Source organism: Siphateles boraxobius, unplaced genomic scaffold (assembly GCF_051911475.1).
Source record: "Siphateles boraxobius isolate OS27281-9 unplaced genomic scaffold, OSU_SipBor_1 20, whole genome shotgun sequence".
NCBI classification, from domain to species: Eukaryota; Metazoa; Chordata; class Actinopteri; order Cypriniformes; family Leuciscidae; genus Siphateles; species Siphateles boraxobius.
Genome location: NW_027508811.1, coordinates 16,780,498 through 16,803,739, shown reverse-complemented (window position 1 = coordinate 16,803,739; position 23,242 = coordinate 16,780,498). Strand labels below are relative to the sequence as shown.

At 39.6% G+C, this 23,242-nt stretch overlaps 2 protein-coding genes and 1 long non-coding RNA gene across 7 annotated transcripts in view; 1 reads left to right on the top strand and 2 right to left on the bottom strand.

Annotated features, from left to right (window-relative positions):
• Window positions 1-21,291, top strand: part of bmpr1aa (bone morphogenetic protein receptor, type IAa) — a 41,577-nt gene extending 20,286 nt beyond the window's left edge. The window contains exons 4-14 of one of the 5 annotated variants that reach the window (XR_013205965.1): window positions 13,209-13,374; window positions 14,558-14,660; window positions 14,760-14,856; window positions 16,566-16,656; window positions 17,029-17,167; window positions 17,245-17,437; window positions 17,534-17,831; window positions 17,916-18,091; window positions 18,642-18,772; window positions 18,944-20,718; window positions 20,790-21,291. Coding sequence is in view for 4 of the 5 variants with exons in the window: in XM_077237239.1 (XP_077093354.1) it covers window positions 13,209-13,374; window positions 14,558-14,660; window positions 14,760-14,856; window positions 16,566-16,656; window positions 17,029-17,167; window positions 17,245-17,831; window positions 17,916-18,091; window positions 18,642-18,772; window positions 18,944-19,069 (1,616 nt within the window). In the remaining variant the exon portion in view is untranslated. Of the gene's footprint in view, window positions 1-13,208; window positions 13,375-14,557; window positions 14,661-14,759; window positions 14,857-16,565; window positions 16,657-17,028; window positions 17,168-17,244; window positions 17,832-17,915; window positions 18,092-18,641; window positions 18,773-18,943 lie in introns of all 5 variants that reach the window. The other 4 variants (XM_077237242.1, XM_077237241.1, XM_077237240.1 and 1 more) reach the window with 4 other exon arrangements.
• Window positions 8,538-10,021, bottom strand: LOC143744708 (uncharacterized). The gene is made up of 3 exons (XR_013205902.1): window positions 9,897-10,021; window positions 8,960-9,119; window positions 8,538-8,703 (listed from the first exon to the last, which is right to left on the bottom strand). It is a non-coding gene; the product is annotated as an uncharacterized LOC143744708 (long non-coding RNA).
• Window positions 20,336-23,242, bottom strand: part of mmrn2a (multimerin 2a) — a 33,512-nt gene continuing 30,605 nt past the window's right edge. Inside the window, exon 10 of the mRNA XM_077237209.1 lies at window positions 20,336-22,022. Within this exon, the coding sequence (XP_077093324.1) occupies window positions 21,619-22,022 (404 nt within the window). The 3' untranslated portion in view covers window positions 20,336-21,618. The remainder of the gene's footprint in view (window positions 22,023-23,242) is intronic.

Genomic DNA, 23,242 nt, shown 5'->3' with positions numbered 1-23,242 from the left:
CTCAGCGCGGAGAATTGTTACGGCAACGGACTGTCTTTGTGAGTGAGTCATGACCGTTCATTCAACGAACACGTTCAAAAACGCTGATTCATTAAAAAATAGATGTAATGTTAATTCTTTTTTAATTTTGAGCTCCACTTTTCAAGGCTCAGCTGACCAGCAATGCGTCGCATGGGTAACACTAAAGCTGATGCTTCACTTAATAGAGACCAATGGCATTGATTCAATGCGTGACTTGCTTTCTCGCGGCTTCCTCTCGCTGTGGATTGCTGACCAGCGCTGGCGCTGACGCCATTCATGGTAAATACAAATATTTACTTTTCCTTGGACACGACAACCTTTTCACGAAAAAATGACTTGGTCTCGAAGACAAATGCAAGTAATCTCACACGCTCAGTCAATCTTATTCACTGTCTGTTTAAGCTTAAATGCAAATCCACGAAGCCTCGGTACAAATGACCATGATAAACAGTCTTGTTATCATTATTAACTTATTTAACATTCAATACACATGCACAAAGTTCAAAACAAGAAGGGTTTAGCCTTATGATAAAGGAAAACCTGCAAATATTGTGGTTGCTGCGGCGGTTGGCTTGTCAGTAGCGTGATGCTACAATATTGCGGTTATCGCAACAGCCCTACTCGCCGCTTCACAAGCTTTATCTGGACTTTTAACTGCACTTAAAAAAAAGAAATCTAACCAAGCCATTCTCCACTCACGGTTCTGCACACACTTGCACCGAGGTTTATCTTAAATGTGACAACGCAACTATAATAAGGATTTGTTAAAAATTAACGTGTAAAACAAACAGGCAGATAGATATGCATTCTGGCTCCCCAATACATTACGACTGTGATGATCAAAAAGGTGGACAAAATAGGCACTCTTTGTAAACTTTGTTCAATGTGAGTGCTGTATGTTTACGCCTTTTATCAGTCATTTACACCGTCATCACCCTGGTGTTGATAGCGCGTGAGCGCAGGCGAAACCTGAACCGCACACCTTGCTATCTGTGTTTAAACTAAACTTTGTAAGCCTTGCCAATTTAAACGTTCAAGCAAAAGAAGACACATTAAGGGGTCAAAGATAGAATGCGTGACAGCAGGAAACATTAGCAAGACAGTCGATTTACAACACAAACAAGGGTGCTGGAGAAACACCCTGAGAAAACCGAGCTGAAATTAACTTTTACGGATTAATTTCAACAAACCATATTATAGTTGCGTTGTCACATTTAAGATAAACCTCGGTGCAGATGTGAGCCGAACCGTGAGTGGAGAATAGTATGGTTAGAATTTTGTTTTTGTTTTTACAGAAAACCATTACACCCCTAGTTGATACTGGAGTAAATGTCTTTCTTCTATAATATAATAGAAAACAATATACACTGAACAAAATTATAAATGCAACACTTTTGTTTTTGCCCCCATTTTTCATGAGCTGACATAAACTGCTACAACTTAAAATGTGCGCGTTCTCACGGGCATGCATGATGGTGCGGTCGTGCGGAGCAGAACTGTTTTGTTATTATTGTGCCCTGAATTGGCTCTAATTTGAAAACGAAATTTTTTTTTTTTACATCGCTTATAAAAAGCTGGTGCGGCAGTGTGCACTTCACTTTCACTTTTAAATTAAATCACCATTTTTGTCCGACAAAGCAGTCAGGAGAGTTAGTAAATCAACGTCGGTGGATTTAAACTTGGCTTTAACTGAGGCAATCTGTCACGACACATTAAAGAGCCACAAAACGGTAGGCCTATTTATTGTTTAATTTTCTTTGACTGGCCAAATTTGAAAGTTGAGACCTTGTTTCATATTAAATATTACCTGCTCGGTCCTGTCTGTCAGCGCGTTGTCAGTGTCCTCTATTTTTCCCTGCTTGAGAACATGGGTTGAATTCGAAATTGCCCCCTAAACCCTCATTCACTAAGTTAGGCCTATTCCCTAATTAGTCCACTAATACTGTTCACTTGAAGGAGTGAATGAAAACGAGTGAGTGAATTCGGACAGTCGTTGAGCCTAAGCTGTAGCCTACACTCGTTAATAAAATTTAACTACTCGCAGTAGTCCCGCATGCGCTTAGAGCTCGTGTGAATTGCACGTATAAAATAAAGTAAACGAACAACCTCGATCCATCAGGAAACGGCATAGGTCGCTGAATTTCACTGTGCTTCATGAAGAGTTTTTCTTTTGCGTGAAGAAGCTGTTCGCCGGAGATGTGTTAAAAGATAGCGGAGTGCATTCATGATTAGGCTACCGGTATAATAATCCTCCTGGCGCCGGGTCTGAGTGAGTCATTTACTCTCTGACCTTTGTTCTTTGATAAACATTAATGACACTTTAAGACCAGCCGCTGCTGACAAGAGACGCGATCTGACGCGCGTCCCATTTTCTCACAAATCTCTACGTTCATTTAAGACTTAATTTAAATAATTAAAGACTGCTCTTATGAGGACACTCGACAAAACGGACATTTTGACATAATTTGTGTGTTATGGTTTGTTCAAGCCCGAAAGAGAACTCGATACTGACGCGTGTCTTTTCTGTGGGTTGTGTGTGTAATAGGCAGGACTTAATGGATACTGCGTAATTGCGTTAAATATTTTTAACGCTTTAAACTTGATGAAGTGATAAAACCAGTGTTGCGCCTGAACACCGTGTAACACCGACTATCGTAGCAAGCCTATTGGGCAGGCGTATGTTATGGACCACTAACACGGGTGCTTTTTATTTATGGCATTTTGAATGCACAGAGATACCATGACGAGATCCTGAGGCCCATTGTTGTGCCATTCATCCATGACCATCACCTCATGTTGCAGCATGATAATGCACGGCCCCATGTTGCAAGGATCTATACACAATTCCTGGAAGCTGAAAACATCCCAGGTTTTTGGACCCCCCCAATACAGTAAAACTGCACATTTTGTGACCTTTTATTGTGGCCAGCCTAAGGCACACCTGTGTAATAATCATGCTTTCTAATCAGCATCTTGATATGCCACACCTGTGAGGTGGATGTATTATCTCGGCAAAGGAGAAGTGCTCCCTAACACTGATTTAGACAGATTTGTGAACAATATTTGAGAGAAATATCTGAGCCTTTTGAGTAGATAGAAAAAGTCTTTGATCTTTGAGTTCAGCGCATGAAAAATGGGGGCAAAAACAAAAGTGTTGCGTTTATAATTTTGTTCAGTGTAGGTTTGAGGCAACATGAGGGTGAGTGAATGATAACATTTTCATTATTTTTTTTTTGGTGCACCGTACCCACAGTTTGTGGTGCTTTTCCACTGCATGGTACGGCTCAGTACGGTTCGACGCGGCACGGTTCGGCTCGCTTCGCTTTTCCACTGCGTGGTACGACTCGGCGCGGCACGGCTAGGTTCGCTTTAGCTCGGTTGCTTTTCCACTGGAGTTAGTACCGCTTCAAAGTGGGGATTATGACTGATCGTTATAGTTTATCCACTCCTCGACAACCAACAAGAGGAACGTCTTCGCTTCTCGTCCACTGACCACGATTCAGACATTTCTTTTTTGGAAATTTTTTTTCTTCAAGCAAGTAGTTTTAAAACAGGTGCTACAGCTGTGGCTGTTACTGGCTATTTAAATCTAGCGGGTTTGATGTCTCGCAAATGCAATGACGCTAGTGACGATTCTGTCTGTCTGACCAATCAGTGATCTACAGTGTTTCGACGTCACATTTTAGTTTTGGTACGGTACGCTTGGAACCTCAACAGAGCTGGTACCATTTAAAGTGAGCCGAAGCGAGCCGTACCGTACCGTACCATGCAGTGGAAAAGCGCCAAAGTGAGCCGTACTGAGCCGAGCCTTACCGTACCATGCAGTGGAAAAGCGCCATTGGTAAAGTGTTTCAAACTGATTAAAGAAAGTGATTCAAATAGATAACTTGGGAGTCACCGATTCATTAAAGCCCTTCTTTCAAGTTGAAGATCCCTGTGAATAGACGTGTAGATAAATACTGTAGGAACTCGATTTGCGTGAAGAAATTAATTATAAATGTGCATTAAAAAAGTTGTTTTAAAGAAATTGTGAGTAAAATTACTTCCGCTGTCTAAAAACGCTCTGATCGGACGTGACGCAACGGCCGGTATATCTCATCTCTTCGTAATGGAGCCAGACATTGAAGAGGTTGCAGTAGGGGTTCATGTAAACTCTTCCGATGGGCCATTGCCTTATAATTATGAGCCACCTAGGCGAGAGAGGGGTCAGGCAGAGTTAAGGGGAAGGGTAAATGGACAGAGGCACCCAGAGGTGAGATAGAGTGATAGAGTTGTGGTGTGAGGAGAATCGGTGGAGGATTGGTCAGGTGTCTTGGTGAGTGACCACAGGCTATAGCTAATTGTGGCTAACGTTGTCTCCATGTTTATCACATTGACGTATCTTTAATAAATCATATTTAGCAATATTGCTGTCGACTTTGTTGTTTTTCAAGCATCCATGTTTATTGTCACCATCTATGCTAGCAACATGCGTCTTAAAATGTTTAATTTAGATCCCAGATTTTCCGAACGTAGCCGGCTGTTATACTACTCCCCTAGTATTTCCGACGGACATTATGTAAATGAGCTCGCAGTACTACGGAGTATGTGTATGAAAGCAGTTAGTGTTCCGGTTAGGACGGGAATATGCTGTTCATGTAAATATAGTCATTGTTATAAGGATCTTTTATTGTCACGTGGACTGGGTGTAAGGCATGCAGATAAATGCGTGAGTTTATCTTGGCACATTTTGTTTAACAGGTGCTTGTGTGGTAGATGTGAGGCTATGCCATCAGCAATGGAGAGTGTGTGCTGTAGGGAGGTCGACGCCTATTGGTCCCTTGTCCAAAACCTAGATCCCCCAGAAGACATTACCTGCCTCACACTCCATCCAGGGTTTGAAGCATCCTGTATGAATCCTTTTGTGCTGCAGATAGCATACTTGAACTTCAGACAGGAGCATGGCCCTCTCCAAGCCAGCAGGCCAGAGTATGTTTTGAGCAAAAATTATTTCACACTGCAATTTAAAGAACCAGCGTTTCTACACCAAAATAGTAAATCCTGTTAAGCAGGTTTTTAAACTCAGTGGTTTCCATATACTTACTATAAAAACAACTTTGGTGTTGTGTAGTACAGTAGAATATCAGCCAACAGGACATTCAATATTTACCATTGGAATTGTTTACTATGAAAACATGGTATGATCAAAATGTAATTAGGTCCCAATCTCCACCACAGGCAGTTCCGATACACAGCATACAGGCAGGTTGTCTGCTGGGCGTACGGAATACTAGGCAGTGACATTAGGAAAGCCATACCTTCATGTGTTGTGTCAGCAATAAGGAGGCAGTTTGCAGAGGAGGGACAAACGTACAAAGGTTTCCAGTGGCCCCACTTGGAAGACGATTAATAAATTCATAGTGAAACAAACTGTATCGGTCAAAGTTATCTTTTATTACGTGTTATCAACGCGAGTGTCGTGCGAGATGGAGGCTGACTGCCTCATCCTTGGGAACCTTCTGGAGGGAATTGGTGAGGGGGGGCAGGGCAGCAGAGGACAAGACAGCACTGCTTTCTTGTAGGGCCTGTGGTGACTTGGAGTATTCCTCTACCAGAGAGACCATAAGATTTGTTGCGTATCCTTGAGGAGAGATGTTTAGAACACATTTAATAACATGGTTGATTCACATAAAAAAAGATATTGAGAAACTAAGTAAAACTACTAACCGTAAGATGGTTTCTCCTTGATGGGGTGGACTACCCAGCCACCTTTCCGAAACCGCGGGTAGCGAACGGCGTAGCGTGCCTCACCCTCACTGGTTCGAGCTACATCTCTGTTGCCATTACTATTGAAATGTAGGGCTGCCAAGAGAAGTCTGTAGGAGATAAGTAGATAGAACATTAGGTCTCCAAAGCTAACCCAATGCAGTGAAAGCAACAGAAATACATGATATTAATGTTTTCAGTTCAAATGGGTCTAAGACAATGACTCAACTTTGCAATTATTTTTTTGCAAACAATATGTAATGCTGTTGTCAATCAATAACATTTTGGTCCGCTATACAAGACTGCATTAGTTTTTAGCCATATTCATTCTGTCATCATTTACCTGCTACAAAAGTATTGCAATATCCAGATTTTTTTTTTTTTACTGGGCAAGAATTAATCGCATCCAAAATAAAAGTTTGTGTTTACATAATATATGTGTGTGTACTGTGTATAATAATTTTATATATAAAAATATATACATATATGCATGTATATATTTAAGAAACATTTGCATGTATATACTGTATATATATTTATACATAATTAATATTATATATAAATATAATATTTTATATATAAATAACATATTTTCTTAAATGTATACATGCATATGTGTGTGTTTATATATATATATATATATAAAAAATAATTATACACAGTACACACACATATTATGTAAACAAACTTTTATTTTGGATGCGACTAATCGTTGCCCAGCACTAACAAAAATACCTAATTTTTTTAGTATCGATACTTAAGTGATAACACTACCTGCTGTACATCCCAAGAAAAGAAAAGCCAGTGTGTTTGGGAGCAAAGTGCAGAATGAGGGAATGGTTGGCCTCCAGGGAGAATGTCTGATGCTGAGGCGACAATTGACGAATATCCTTTACCAGTGCTTTCCTGGCAGCTACACTCTCCAATTTAGTGGCTGCTGGTGATCCTGAATAAAACATATTCTGTCATATAGTCTGTTGCATTTCATAACACAAGTAATTATTAGTACACATGGGGTTACGTATTGATAAAACCAAACTAAACTTAACAAGCACTGAAAAAAGTTTAGCCTCAAAACATTTGACATCTTTTAACATAGGCTACTATGTTGTACCTGGTTCAAGTCACTCCTTGTTTCTTGCCTCTCCTTCCAATGGTGGATGTGTGCAGCTGGTAAATGCAGGTGTGCTGTGTTCATGTATGTCCTGTACATGATTTATCATACTCTGCCATTTTGCCTGCATCTCATCTGGATCTCCTGTAGGGGTGGAAGCTGCGGTCCAGTAGAGATGGTTGATAATGGCTGGCCTCCACAGCTTCAGATCCTCACAGTCCCTCTCTTTTGCAGCAGCATCCAGTGCTTTCTGTACACCTGTTCCAGAGCAGACAAACGGAGCAGAGCAAACTAATTATTAGGAAAGTGAACTTAACTACAAAAAACAAGTCTGTTATATAGAACTACCAACATCACAATACATACTTTTCCCAATATATCAGATATCAAAGAAATGCCTTGTTCCTTCTGAACACGTTTTCTCACGTACCCACTTGGCCACCTAAAACAAAGAACACACAAATTTATTTTATAGAATTTAGAATTAATTTTGAGTGATACTGTGCATGTAAAATACTGTTCAGCTTTAGATCTCATCTAGCATCATTACCTGCCGATTTATGTCTGTTATCAGAGCAGACACTTACATGTCTTGGTCCATCAGGAACTGCATACTCTGCTTTAGACGCTCACACGAAGAGCTGCTTGGGACTTCTGAGCTGTGTAAAACCAATTGATTATTACTGAACAGTATCAGTAATATCAGTAACTAAATCAGACACAAGATTTCTGTGTGACATCAACTTACTTGGACAAGTTGAACATCCAAAACTTTGTTTATCTGATCCTCAATCAAGGAGTAGCTATCATATTTGGCACAGTGTCCAGGAGAATCTGATCTAAGAACGTCAAAAACAGTTACATTTAGAGGTTAATGCAAAAACACACTGACCTGTTCTACAGCAGTGACGTGAGCTAGATCATTCTACCTGCAGTCACCAGACAGGATCAATCCACCTCCAGTCTCCTTCAACTCCCTGATGATCCCCCTCTGCTCATTCCTCCAGGCCTGCACGATAGTAGGGATAGTGTAATAGCGCTGATGGCGGAAAAAAGTGCCAGACTTATGCACTGCTGTCCAAACAGCTTCAGCATCCTGATGGTCTAAGTAGCCATGCAACCTGAGAAGTGGATGGCACCGCTGAGTAAAAGGTTGCAGGCAGGCATGTTTCGATGCACCTTTTCTTGGTTTTGCCAGTAACGCTCATACCCACAAGTTCCGCAGGCCTGAAAGATGAGAGAAGATTCAAGACTCAAGCAGCTTTAAGATGAGGCAGTGAAATGCCTGTATAGTTAAGACACAAATAATTAATTTACATACTGTACATTCACAATCTATAATTCAGCTCCTCACAGACAGTTGACAATTAAGACATTACCTGCTTAACTTTTATGAAGGTTCCTTCTGGGTGCATTATGTGTCCCTGGGTTTCCCCACAGCTTGCAGGGCAAACCGTGAACAAGGACAGCAACTGCCTCTGGCAAACAATGAACTTGTCAACAGCACTGAAAACAAGAAAAGGAAAAAACACATTAATTCTGACTATGACATTTTTGATACACAATCAGAGACAGTTTCCATTAATAAAAATGTTTTTACTTTGGGTCACTGAGAGATTCCAGCTCTTCTGGTTCCTCCTCATAGGACTCACTCAACATCTCCTCCCCTGGACTCCATGACATATCACCAGAATGGTTGATGATATCAGAAAATGACCATTCATCATTACTTTGTTCAGGACTGGCCAGTGGAGTTGATCTGCGATGCTCAAACCTTTCGGTTTGAGTCCCCACAGCCACCATCTGAGGCTTTACCTGAACAGCTTAGATGAAAGAGATTAATCTTAATAATTGTTCACCATAGTGCATGTGTTGTTACCAATGAATGTACAATCTAATGCAACCCAGTACAAAATATCTTTTTCTAACATTATGCAGTTCATAATTTTTAATGTTTACTGTCTGAAAAGTGTAAATTACAAAATAGTAACCATGGAGATCATGAAAAATGTTGACATGTAATCCTTATTTGTGATTGTAAATGGCATGTATGGTGAATGCTAGATATAAGCTAACTACCTAATGAACGATGTAAACATCTTATGTTGCACTGTGATCCACGATGGACCACTACTGGCTCAGGGTCCATTGTAGAGATGTCTCCATCTCCATCATCTTCAGGATCTGAAGTGGCAGTTGCACCCGCCCTGTCTTTGCTGGCAACACTCTCTCCCAAAATCTGAAAACAGACCAAAATTACAACTTTGAACTTTAAAAAATGTAGTCATTTCATGAAAATCCCCCATTCGTGTATTATTTAAAAGACTGCTAATCTTTTCAAAATAGTCCCGAGCTGCATCCCCTCGCATGTGCCCTGTTGATACCAGCTTTGATTAGTCAAAGAAAACCAAGGCAACTTCGATGTAACTAAGAAAACCAGAAAACTAATATTGTAAAGCATTACTTGGATGCGTTTCCAAAAAGATTATCTTATTAACTCAATAAAATAAGTGTCAGGAGGTAACTTAGAGTCCTGCGCTCCCGCCTGTCGAATTTCTGACCATTACCACCCGTTTCCGCCCGCGCCCGCTTAATTTCTGACCATTACCACCCGTTCCCGCCCGCGCCCGCTGAACTTCTGACCATTACCACCCGTTCCCGCCCGCGCCCGCCGAATTTCTGACCATTACCACCCGTTCCCGCAACGTATGTGTTACACTCTCGTCCGCAAATTTATTCCCGCACAATAATAGAGATGCATTGATTTTGTGTCTTATCCCGTCCCGCAGGAAAAAACACGTATTTGTATTGCTATTATTAAAGAGATTCATGGGGTTAACGTAACAAGAGTAAGCTGACGGCGTGCCTTCATGGTGCCAACTTCTCAAGTCAGAACAGCTACAGTCAGCAAAAGTCATGCCAAGACTAATCCATTATAACGTCAAAAAAATATATTTGCAGAAATTACATGCAGAGCTACATTTCGATGCAACATGTAAGGTATTATAAGACTTACTGTGCAAAGCTCCCGTTTTCGACGTGCAGATTCTCTGCTAGTGCTAACGTTAATGTTAGACTCTTCACTCCCGCCAGATTTTGCTGGTGGACTTGCATGCACCGATGGCACAGCGCCATTTGCCAGCCTAACCCACTCTCTTCGTCGAATTCCCATGCGAAATTCCATAAGATCTCCTTAGTTGTAGCTGTCCGGTGTGAAGTGTTTTTCACATACCACCGTGTGTCTTGTCACCGAGGAGGCAGCGAAATTGCTTCTCTTTGCCTGGGCGAAACGTATCCAAGCACGGAAATCTTTGTGTTTCTTGTTTGGAAATCGGTGGACCCGATGACCAGACAAGTTGGAGTGGTTGCATCCAAAACAAACACCAGAATTAACCATTGTGACAATTCAAACCAACTCAACTATAACGATAACTACAAGTTCTATTTTCTGTTACCACCTCTCAGACTACGTAAACCCACACTGAGAACCAGGGCAGCAACGCCTACTTGTTTTGCCTGTCGTTACGTCATATGACGCGTTCCCTGGAAAAGGGCGGTTTTTTTGAGCCTAGCTTAGAATAGGTACACTTTTTTCATAATTTCTGCCTGTGGGTGTTGTAAAACATATGTATTCTTATATATGTCTTTTTAAATTGACATTTTCATACAAGATTCTGTATAAATTAAGTTATACAATTAAATTGAAAGATGGCCTTTAAAAGTAAACGTTTGTGAATTTGATATCAGTGGTTGTGATGTATGTTTATTATTGCATGCTGCCAGCGAAGACAACGCAGTAAAATGATGCAGTTTCCGACCCTTTTAACTTGCTACATTTAATTCAACTTAGCTAAATATGTTTTCTTTTGCCGTGGCACTGTAGATTCAACAGCGGCGCAACAAAAACAGTTACATTTATTAATTGTATCCAAAGGCTAGGAAAAGTTAAGTGTTCTTCATTGTACCATATTTCGAGTAGCATTTCCTTCAGACTGCCTATTTTGTTAGGTTCATGCTGTTTATGTTGAGTTTGGTGTACTCATCAATCACATTTTCAGTGTATGTACATTATACAGGGAACTACACTGCGACCAAAATGGTCGCATATGCTACCTTTTGAAATGCCATTGCGACCCTAATTTTTAATGGGTCGCAAATGTATCACCGTTTGATTATTTTTGTACCTACCTAATGTTTTAGGCAATATGCTATGATTTACTATGAGCATTTATTTAAACAGAAATGTGTATTTTAAGAATACTTTTTATAACGCGCTCTGAGCATTCAACACATCAAGTTGGCTTCGCGGATTCGCGCTTGTTTAACTGAGAGAACGAGCAGAGAGAGTGAAAGCCCCAGTCGCGCGCGCTCTCTCTCTCCCTCCCTCGCTCATATTAATGAATTGAGTTGACTGAATATCTTTGAGAATACACGATGGTAAAAGGTCGGAAGACCGAAGTTTTTTTTTTCTGAACTACCACTGGTTGTGAATTGTGCTAAAATAACGTTGCCTCATCTTCTCTGAAAAGCTTTCCACACATTCAGATGGCATAAACCACTCTTTCAATAAACAAAACAAAAAATCTATCTGGTGATGAAATGTTTTCTGTGTTGAGACAAATCTTGTGCGATGTCCTAAACTGCCTGGATAATCACACAACGTGTGCCGTGGTCCGTTAATGACACGTCCGATTCGCGAACTGACTCCTTTGAACCGATTAACTTTAATGAATGGTTAAAATAACAACTGATCTGTCCAACACTGAACTCAAGAGTCATTCTAGAATGATTCATTCTTTCCAAGTAGAGCTATTCAAGTCATCTGGTGAAATTGTTTTTATATCTCAATACATATCGCAGAAAAATCAAATATCGCAATGTCATGTTTTTACCAATATCGTGCAGCCCTACTGTAAATTCTGTGGGCCTTCAATTGCAGGACTGTCCAAATTTGTAACTGCGTCAAAACAATTCAAACACGAATCATTGAAGCTTCACAATGACATATTATATTTATTTTACTTTTCCTTAAGAGTTCAGAAGTCTGCCCATCTGTGCCAACCATAGCATGGTGAAATCCAAAAGAAATTAATTTAGCACTTTATTGTGTAGGCTACTGTATTTTCTATTGCAGTAAATCTATCCCAACCATTTTTAAAGAAAACAAGAAGGCATGTGTTTTAAAAGATGGAGAGTAAAATAAAAAGCACATCTGTATGCAATACAGTTTCACTATTGGTCATTATTATCCAGAGCGGCTTACTATATAAATTATTTGTGCGACCAAATCATGTTTTGCGCTAGTAACTGAAAAAGTTAGTAGCGCAAGTGCCACCAGTGGAAAATGTTAGTGTAGTTCCCTGTTATAGTAGGAGATCCATTGAATTATGCAGTGAATTGAAGATCAGAAGCTCCTTTATCTTGCCTAGCTCTCTATTTAATCACTGAGTCCTAATAGAATTAATCCAAGAGGAGAGTTCAGTCTAATTGTAAGATGGGCAGCACACAGAGACTGTACAAGACAGACTCGTAATGGGATCTGAGGATGGAATGCAGCTGATAAAGCAAGCACCGTGTCACCCTGCCGCCCAGTCTCTCAAACTGCTGCTTTGTGAGTGATTAGCTGTTTTACCGACAAGTCTAGACTGGAACATCTGCAGTGGAGTCATGCTCAACAGAAAGCTACATCAGTACATACTCATGCACTGTGACAGGATAAGACGACACTGGGAGATCAGTAGAGACATGTCTCAGATGCCTTTATTTCAACTGAAATTCAGATAGAGAGGTATGAAAAATAAATGTTTGTGAGGGTGTGAAACAGAAAGGGACATGATGATCTGTATGTATGCTAGTTGGTTTGGATTTGAACAGGAGCAGGTTAGCTGTCACAAATACAGAGGGGGAGCAAAGGATAAGAAAAAATAAATGTAGGACATGCTGGCCTTATTGAGGATTGTCACAACACCGGAATTTCAGTAATCAATATTTTAATGATTATCAATTAAATTTCAGTACTATACCAAAGACTAATGTGCTATTAAAATTAAACCAGTATTATGTAGACCGAAGTTTGTAGTTTGAATTAAATATTTCTTCAACATTTATTATTCAAGTAAATATTAAATGACCTGTTTAAATTAACAGCATGTGCCTTTGACTGTTTACATGAACCGCCACATTACTCACAAAATGAGGGTTCAAAAGCAGCCGACTATCAGCCAGAACAGGCTACTGAATTGAGTACTCTGCACTACAGATAATGCAGAAAGACTGGGATAAATGCTTTTTGCTTTTTGTTTCATAGATTGTGTCTTGTCACTTACAGCAGGACAGAACCCTGACCACGTGCTGCTGGGCAGTGGAGTGAAGCCTGGCTCAGACTCCAGAAGAACCGGGGATGATTCTACTGTGGCACCAGAAGATGCTGCCCGCTTCCTTAGCTGCCACTGCTTAGGTCACTGCCCTGATGACGCCAAGAACAACACCTGCGAGTAAGTGTCACAGGCTATGGCACCGTTTTAAGTGATCATTGTTTAATGTGATTACATCAGGGCTTAAAGTATTCCGGCACTGTGCCGGATCTCCGGTGTGCAGCCGTGAGGGGGAAAAATAAATAAAATAAAATTGGGAACTTGAATACGGTTTAATATTTTCGAGTCAATTGATTTCACCTACCAATCATATGAGAGGAGCGCAGCTCTACAAGCCTATCAGAAGCAGTGCAGGGCAGGTCCTGGCAACACTGTGTGATTGAGAATCCATACGTCATGTTAGCGTCGTCGGTGAAAGCATGGATCGCACCATGAAGCCTGGGGATGATGTCCTACCCACGAGCGTAATTTCACGGATTAATCCCCCCAACTTTACAAAAACCTGTTTGTGTCCCCCCACTTTCAAATTCGTTTGTTATGATTTTTAACCGCAAACCTGTCATTGCCACGGAGGAGCTGGACCGAGCCTGTGTAAAATAACGTTCCTCACTGACTGAACATTCTAATGAGCAGGTATCGCGGTTGCGGCACAGAGAGCAATGAAACTCCAGAAACTACATCAGGTGACTTAATGTCATCATGGATGAAAAGAAAGAAAGGAGATGTGAGTTGGTTGATTTCGTAAATTAGCTCAGGTCAGGATAATCATATTTTCTGTCTAAAGTCACAGCAGCCACCAATTCTCTCTGTCAGTAAAGTTAACCTAAGAACAAAGGGAACAGAGAAAACTACTAACTACTCTTTGACTAAAGAACGCTTGTAGCTTTAATAAGGATTAATCTAATTTAATTTATAATTTATGCAGTGCGGACTATTTTATAACCCTGTTCAATTTCTGTATATTTCATACCTGTTAGGCAGGAAAGGTACAGATAAATATGACATTTATTATAGGTTTAAGTGAGGATTGTTTTAAGTTCACTTTAATTAAAAGTTGTTATTTTTTTAAAGCCTAACAAATGTTTAAAATTTGGGGGGAAATAATTTTCATCGAGACATCATTAGCTATATTAATATCAGTGATACTTCCATTTGAAGATAAGTCCGTCTGTGCAGTCCGTCCCCTCGTCCCGCCCAAAAAAAAGTTCAGGCTCAGGAATTTTTTTAACTTTAACCCCTGTTATATGTTTGTGCTTTGTTTATATACATTACAAATAATTACTTTTTCTTTGAAACCCAACAGGACAAATGGTCAGTGCTTCGCCATCATTGAAGAAGATGAAAACGGAGTGGGGATCTTAAGCTCAGGCTGTATGAAATATGAAGGCTCTCACTTTCAATGCAAGGTAAGGAAATTTGTCTCTTAAGTGTCTTGCACTTTGACTTGCATGATTAAATTTAAGACTTTGAAAGTTTTACTCCCTTGAGACATGGGTTTTTCACAGGATTCGCAGTTTGCACAGCCACGTCGAACCATTGAGTGCTGCCAGTTTGACTTTTGTAACCGAGACCTAAAGCCAGAGTTACCGCCTCGAGACTCGGGTAAGCTTCAATACTATGTGCCTGGCAGTTGTATGGCATTGCAAGGTTATTTTCTGTGAAGGGTTACAGATTGTTGATTTAAACCTTTTAGCAGGGTAACATTAACTAGCTAACTTAAAAGATTGGAGTGAAAATTGTCAGAATAACTTGGTCTATGAAGCATCAAAATCATTTGAAAATTCCTTATCAATTAAAAAAGTTTTATATCGTGTGACATAATTTTGCAGCAAAAATGTTTGAACACTACAGTTCAAATTAATTTTTTTTTTTTTTGAAAGACATTAATACTTTTGTTCAGCAAGGTTGTATTAATTTTAGGGATGCACCGGTTGACGGTCATAAATCGGAACTGGACGTTTTTTTTTCGGCCTACATTTTCTTTCGTGAACATGTCTTGCAGAGCTACCTGTCTGAGGCACAGATACCAAGAAGCAAACAGCTGTTAGTGAACTGGCGCACAAATAAGAGCCGCTTTAATGCACTCACTGAAGTTGCGCAAGCGTACCTGTCCGCGCCCTGCACTAGCGTAGACAGTGAACGTTTGTTCACCTCAGCTTCACGTGTTGGATGAGAAACGAAACTTGTGACAATTAAAGCTGGAATACTTATTTTTATACAGAAGAACTTGAATTGAGTTTTGAAAAGCTAGAAGTAGGGTAAACCTCAATTTTGTATGATGAAAATTTGTATTTTACCTTAAAATTACCAATTTGATTTAAAAAGCACCTGCTGTGTCATCTTTGTTTTACTTGTTACTCTACACATTATTTGATTTAACACTTTGGAATAATTAATTTATTTTGGTTATATTTAGTTTCTCTGGTAAAGACCTTTTCCTTTACTCCATTTAAAAACAAACAAATGCTGATTAAGTAGCCTAACATCTTTGTTTGGATTGTTGAATGAGTGTTGATTGTGTTGTTTGGGTTGCAGAACTATGCAGTTGCTGCATTTCACGTGGTTACAGTTAATGTTTGAATTTAAGGCTAGTTTTATGTACTTTCAAGTTTAACCCAAATTAAAAACAAAAGCTAAATGCTGATGCTAAATGTCAGTATCTATATTGAATGTGCTTAATGCGCAGTTACTGCGTTAATTCCAGATGGTAACAGTTATTGTTTTTAATAGCCAAAAGCCAGTTTGGCCTGTTAAATACCAAATAAACATCTTGTTTATTGTTTATCTTCTATTCTTTCTTGTTTGTTGCTTAAAGAAAATAAAACCAGAAATCAGCCAGTTTGCTTGCAAAAAACTCGGTATCAGAATCGGCCGTGAAAAATCATGATCGGTGCATCAGTAATTAAATTGATCAAAAAGACATTCAAAATGTTACAAAAGATTTAAATTTCAAATAAATGTTCTTATTGATCATTGATGAATCGGGAAAATATATATATATATATATCTTTGTTATATTATTTAATCAATCATAGAATTCTGACAAAAATATGTTTCTTGAGCTGCAAATCAGCATATTAGACTGATTTATGAAGGATCATGTGACACTGAAGACTGGAGTAATGATGCTGAAAATTGCTTTTTCATGACAGGAATAAATTACACTTCAAAATATATTAACAGTTAAATGATTACATATGCTCATTTATATTGTTGGCAGGGCAAGTAAAAATCTGAACAGGCCTGCTGATTGAGCCCTGGCTAACCTAATGCTATAATGGTGGACGTGTTTTCTCTTGATCTCTTTACAGTACCACAAGACCCTCACTGGCTGGCCTTCCTCATTTCAGTGTCTGTGTGTTTCTGCACCCTCATCTGTGTCACTGTCATCTGTTATTACAGGTGAGATCATCACTGCACTGAAGCTCAAAACACACTTAAGCTTTTAAAAAAAAATAGCTAATTGTGTTGTCTTGTGTGTGCCGTTTTCCCACATCACTGAACTGTAACCTTAACGCTGCTGTGTTTTTGCACAGCACCTTTGTAAACACATGCCACCCACATCATGGCCTATTGTTGTTGAAAGACAAACACTTAAGTTACTGCAAGTAGGGGCAAGACTATTCCTTGGGTACACAACTATGAAAAAGTTTGCCTATAACAAATTAATCTTTTGTAAAAAGTGTTGTCTTGATATTTAAAAAAAGGAGTCAGGAAAGAGCTTTCTGATGTCAGTATGGATGTATAAAAAAATGGACTCTGTCCTGTCCTCAGGTATAAGTGGCAGACAGAGAGGCAGCGCTACCACAGAGACCTGGAGCAGGATGATGCCTTTATCCCAGCAGGAGAATCTCTGAAAGAGCTTATCAACCAGTCTCAAACCTCAGGCAGTGGCTCTGGGCTCCCCCTGCTGGTGAGAAATCAGAAATGCAGTCTGGAGGATTTTAGTATCAACAGCTTGTTTTTTCAGTTTCTATTCACATTTTACAGGTGCAGCGCACCATTGCCAAGCAGATCCAGACAGTGCGCCTTATTGGAAAAGGGCAATATGGAGAGGTGTGGCTTGGTCGATGGAGGGGGGAGAAGGTAGCAGTGAAAGTGTTCTTTACTCGAGAGGAGGCCAGCTGGTTCAGAGAGACAGAGATCTACCAAACCGTGCTCATGAGACACGAGAACATATTAGGTACACGTCATGTAATTAAAGATTGTGTAGTGTTTTTAATTGTGTATCAATTCCATGTTTTCCTATGTGACGCAATTCTCTTCATTCTGCCCGAAGGCTTCATTGCTGCTGACATTAATGGCTCTGGAGCCTCTACACAGCTGTACCTGATCACAGATTACCACGAGAACGGCTCTCTGTATGACTATTTGAAGTTCACCACTCTGGACACACAGGCCTTGCTCAGACTGGCCTACTCTGCAGCCTGTGGCCTGTGTCACCTGCATACAGAGATATACGGCACGCAGGGAAAACCAGCCATCGCTCACAGAGACCTGAAAAGCAAGAACATCCTCATAAAGAAAAACGGCACCTGTTGCATTGCTGACCTCGGGCTTGCTGTGAAATTCAACAGGTGCTTTGTCACTTTGCATTTTAAAAGCTAGTTTAATGTGGTTTGTTCAGTCATTATGAGGAAGTAACATTATTTTTGTCTCAGTGACACAAATGAAGTGGACGTCCCACTGAGCACACGTATTGGGACCCGACGCTACATGGCTCCAGAAGTCCTGGACGAGACTCTGAATAAGAACCACTTCCAGGCCTACATCATGGCGGACATCTACAGCTACGGACTGATTATATGGGAAATGGCCCGACGCTGTCTCACTGGAGGTATTTATAAGACAATGAATATAAGTCAAATTTATTTTACATTTACATTTATTCATTTAGCAGACGCTTTTATCCAAAGGGTTTTGCTTAATAAATGTGCTGAGTTTCTTCATATCCAAGCCATGTCCTATTAAAGTCAAAATGAAATGGAAATTCAACCTATTTTCTAAATGCATCTTAATGAACTTATTGGGAACCATTCATCCGTGTTTTTAATTTGAATTGAATTGTTAAATCTTATGATTCTTTCTGGTGACATATGCCGGACTTCTCTAGTGATTTAGTCACCTTAAAACTTCTTACAGTCAACTTCAAGCTTACATTCAGATCTGCCTCCATCCAATAAACAACTGATGAATTGAACCCTAAATTTTTTTATTTTTTTTGATAATTCGTTTCACCCAGATGTACATCACAATACAAAAGAAAAGATCTATCACATCTTTTAATATTTTGTTCTAAAGCTATCTAAAATGAAAACGGCTCCTGTTGTGGATGTTTACAGAATTCAAACCGTAATTCATGAATACACCCATTGATTGTTTCCTAGGTATCGTTGAGGACTATCAGCCACCATATTATGAGATGGTGCCTTCAGACCCGTCTTATGAGGATATGCTAGAGGTTGTGTGCATCAAAGGACTGCGGCCCACCGTATCCAATAGATGGAACATTGATGAGGTGAGTCAGCAAGCAGTATCTGACCAGCAGATGGCAGTATATTTACAGATTATATTTGCAGAATCTTTACAGATTTAATTAATATTTGTAGCTTTGCATAGGAACTTGAGGTCATAAATATGTACCGAAGAGAAATGTATGTCGTGATCTGAGAAGAGTTTGTCTCCCTAGTGCTCGAGGGCCATGTTGAAGCTGATGTCAGAATGCTGGGCCCACAATCCTGCATCACGCCTGACCATCCTACGAGTCAAGAAGACTTTGGCAAAAATGGTGGAATCTCAAGACATTAAAATCTGAGCAGCAGAGTGGCTTTTATTTTGTTTTTGACATCATTTCTTCAGGAGAAACAAGCTCTCTTCTTCTGTTGGATCAGACATGTTGACTTGGCTGCTTTCTGTGAAAGCTGTATCATTGTGAAGTTGGATCAGAGGATTGCTACAACAGACAAAAACACTAGAGTGGGATCTGCTGGAGGGATGAAGTAAACCCCACTGCCTTAAAATACACTCAGTTGTTCTGAATATGTTTCTTTAGATTCTGGGATGAACCTCCTGCCTTATGGATGAAATGCTGTTGACTTCTCATGGAATCTGGGTAAAGCATACTGTGATTTAATGTATGACATGTAAATATATTATAGGAGTAGATGTACTGAAAACAGAGCAAAACGATATACTATCAATATAATCTCGTCCAGTTAAGAGCCGTTGTAGACTATCTAGAGGAAGACTTTCTGTGCCTCTTGCAGCCTAATGTGTGGCTTTTAAAAACCTTAATTCAACTATATAAAACAACTTCTCTATACATGTTCTCTGATAATGTTTCTTTATTAAATAACAAGACCTCGACAGAAGGTTAAAGATAAAGAGATGCATGCCATTCATGATTTTGTTGCATGAACAATATAGTTTGCAATGTTTAAAGCATGCCATTTTTACCATCCTCAGAATAGAAAACATTTTCAATTGAATCTTTCACTTTTTTTACCATTTTTTTAAATAAGTAAGCCAGCTGTCATAACAGCTCATTTTAATAAGGTTAGAAAACTGTTCATACTCACTGATGTTTGCAGTCGAGTGGGATCTCCCGCTAGCAGCGATTTGGCAACCTTGAACACCACTTCAGAGTTGCCAAACCTCAATGTAGTGTTTGTGGGGGTGATATGTGCTTTCTGGATGGCATGATACCGTTGATACATTCCTGAGTTTCCTTCATTCAGAGAAGCTGGGTCTTTTCTTTTCTTGGTACAGGATGCTATCAGTATGAATGTGACTTGGTGCAAAAAGTGGAAACTTTTGAGGATTTGGTGATATTCTGATCATATGTCTTTGCCAATTTTATTAATTATGTTTTGAGCACTGTTTATGTTTTTGAGGTGCTTAAAGTTGAAGGGTATGACTGTAAGTAACATCTGTTAGTCATTATTGCTTAATATTTCACTTGGGGCTGCCAAAATATGGTCTTGGTAACTGGTATAGTCCAAAATACACATTATTGTTGCATAACATGTTTACAGAACTCTCATGCAGATTTAATTTGATTATTCCTTTAAAAAATGCAGTGTTGTATCCCAGAATACTTGTTTATTATTCTTAGTGCCATTGAAAAGAACAGGGTGATTTGTTAATAGTAACAAAACAACAACTCACAATAGCTCTTTACACCAATATCTGGGCCCTTAAAGACAGGAAGTGTGAATGTACAATGCTTTGATAATGTCAGTGCCAGACTAAGGTGCTTTGTCACGATTTTAGTACAGTATGCCCTGAAATGCCAAAAGGGCATCTTGATTAATACAAAATGTCAAGGTTACTGACATGCTTATAAATCAATTTAAAATATTCTGAAAATAAATAATAGATCTAAGAAAGTAAACACTCACCTCAGTGCGGTTAATTTCAACATACAGTACAATATGCTAGAGAAACATTTAGTGTAAATTTAGTGTATATGAAAATACATTTCGTTAGCCTCATAGCATAATTGCCTAGCATAAAAACACTGAAATATGACGTAGGCAATTATGTTATGAGGCTAATAATTTCGATTTGTAGCTTTTACTATACAGGTAATCTAAAATTAAATGTCAAGTGCATTTCTTTGGCTGGAAAGGGAGTTTCAAATGGACCGTCAAATTTGCATTTGATTGCTCTAAAGAAAGAGAAGTTTGTGACTATTGTGACTATTCCAATGGTTTTGCATCCATCCCCAATGGCTTCTGTTCTTTACCCGAAAACCGACAATACACCTTCACACCATAATCAGGGCTATGAAGTATGTTGATAGGACATGAGTTTTACCATACTGTATATATGCCTGTAGATATGTCAATGTGCTTTACCATAGTATCACCCAGCCCACCTCTGTGTAATATATTAAAAATCTTTAGTGTCTAATTTGTAAAAAAAAAATTGTTTTATTTAACCACATGTTGAAAGGGTGCCTTATAAGTAGGCCTCATACTATGTATAATATTTGTCCATGTAATCTTTTAAAAAATATAATTTTAGTACACATTTTTTTCCTGTGTTTTTGATGTCATATTTTATAGAAAATGTGCAATATCTTGGAATCTATTTAGGGCACAGAGTATGTAAGGAATATAATGCAATTGTCACATTGAAGCAAAATGTAAGGGTTCTGATATTCCACCTAACTGGGCCACATCATCTAAATCTTACTACTTGCAAACAGTACTCAATGTCTCGATAACCTGCCCCTATTAATAACAATATGAGTTGTTGTTTAAGTCTCTCTTATCCTGAAAGGAAAATCTAAAATGGTGGGCAGTGCTACTAAAAAAAGGTTATTTTAGTCTTTTTGCACCTTTAGAGTGTTGCATGTTCTCAGGTGGTCTGCAGCATTAGTAGGCCAGCAAATGTGTTATCTTGCGGGTTGTTGCGCTCTATGGTTCCCTGCACCAGGTCAAGACGGAGTTCCTCTCCTTGGTCCATCTCCAGGATACAGACACGTGTTGCAGGTGCACCCAACTTCCTCGGGTTCTGCCGTAAGGAGGCAGCTACCTCTCCGCCTCTCTTTAATTGAGCCAGAGCGGGGCCTGGTCCAAAGTCCAGTGTCACCACAAAGAGATAGGCACCAGAAGTAGGAGCACGGAATATGCCTGTTTTTGGTGAGTATAACTGTCCGTGATTTAGGGCCACGCTTTCAAAAAGGATTGTGCCAGATCCGTTAGTACCTTCTGTACTGCTGGCCAGGAACATAATTGGACTATCCGGGAGTTGACGAAGGACTGTTTGGAGTCAAATAATGGTAAGGTATTAAAATATGGTAGGAAAAAGGGGACATTATAGTGCAATTACAAATTACTTTCACTGGGGGTGCTCTTGTCATACAAATGAAACCAACTAACCTGTACTCTAGTCTACAGGTGCTGGTCATATAATTAGAATTTTGTCAAAATGTTGATTTATTTCAGTAATTCCATTCAAAAAATGAAATTTGGATATCCTATTCATTCATTACACACAGACTGATCTATTTCAAATGTTCATTCCTTTTAATTTTGATGATTATAACTGACAACTAATGAAAACCCCCAAAATCAGTATCTCAGAAAATTAGAATATTGTGAAAAGGTTCAATATTGAAGACACCTGGTGCCACACTCTATTTAGCTAATTAACTCAAAACACCTGCAAAGGCCTTTAAATTGTCTCTCAGTCTAGTTCTATAGGCTACACAATCATGGGGAAGACTACTGACTTGACAGCTGTCCAAAAGACGACCATTGACATCTTGCACAAGGAGGGCAAGACACAAAAGGTCATTGCTAAAGAGGCTGGCTGTTCACAGAGCTCTGTGTCCAAGCACATTAATAGAGAGGCGAAGGGAAGGCAAAGATGTGGTAGGAAAAAGTGTACAAGCAATAGGGATAACCGCACCCTGGTGAGGATTGTGAAACAAAACCCATTCAAAAATGTGGGGGAGATTCACAAAGAGTGGACTGCAGCTGAAGTCAGTGCTTCAAGAACCACCACGCACAGACATATGCAAGACATGGGTTTCAGCTGACGCATTCCTTGTGTCAAGCCACTCTTGAACAAGACACAGCATCAGAAGCGTCTCGTCTGGGCTAAAGACAAAAAGGACTGGACTGCTGCTGGGTGGGCTAAAGTTATATTCTCTGATGAAAGTAAATTTTGCGTTTCCTTTGGAAATCAAGGTCCCAGAGTCTGCAGGAAGAGAGGAGAGGCACTGAATCCACGTTGCTTGAAATCTTGTGTAAAGTTACCACAGTCAGTGATGGTTTGGGGTGCCGTGTCATCTGCTGGTGTTGGTCCAGTGTGTTTTCTGAGGTCCAAGGTCAACGCAGCCGTCTACCAGGAAGTTTCAGAGCACTTCATGCTTCCTGCTGCTGACCAACTTTATTGAGATGCAGATTTCATTTTCCAACAGGACTTGGCACCTGCACACAGTGCCAAAGCTACCAGTACCTGGTTTAAGGACCAT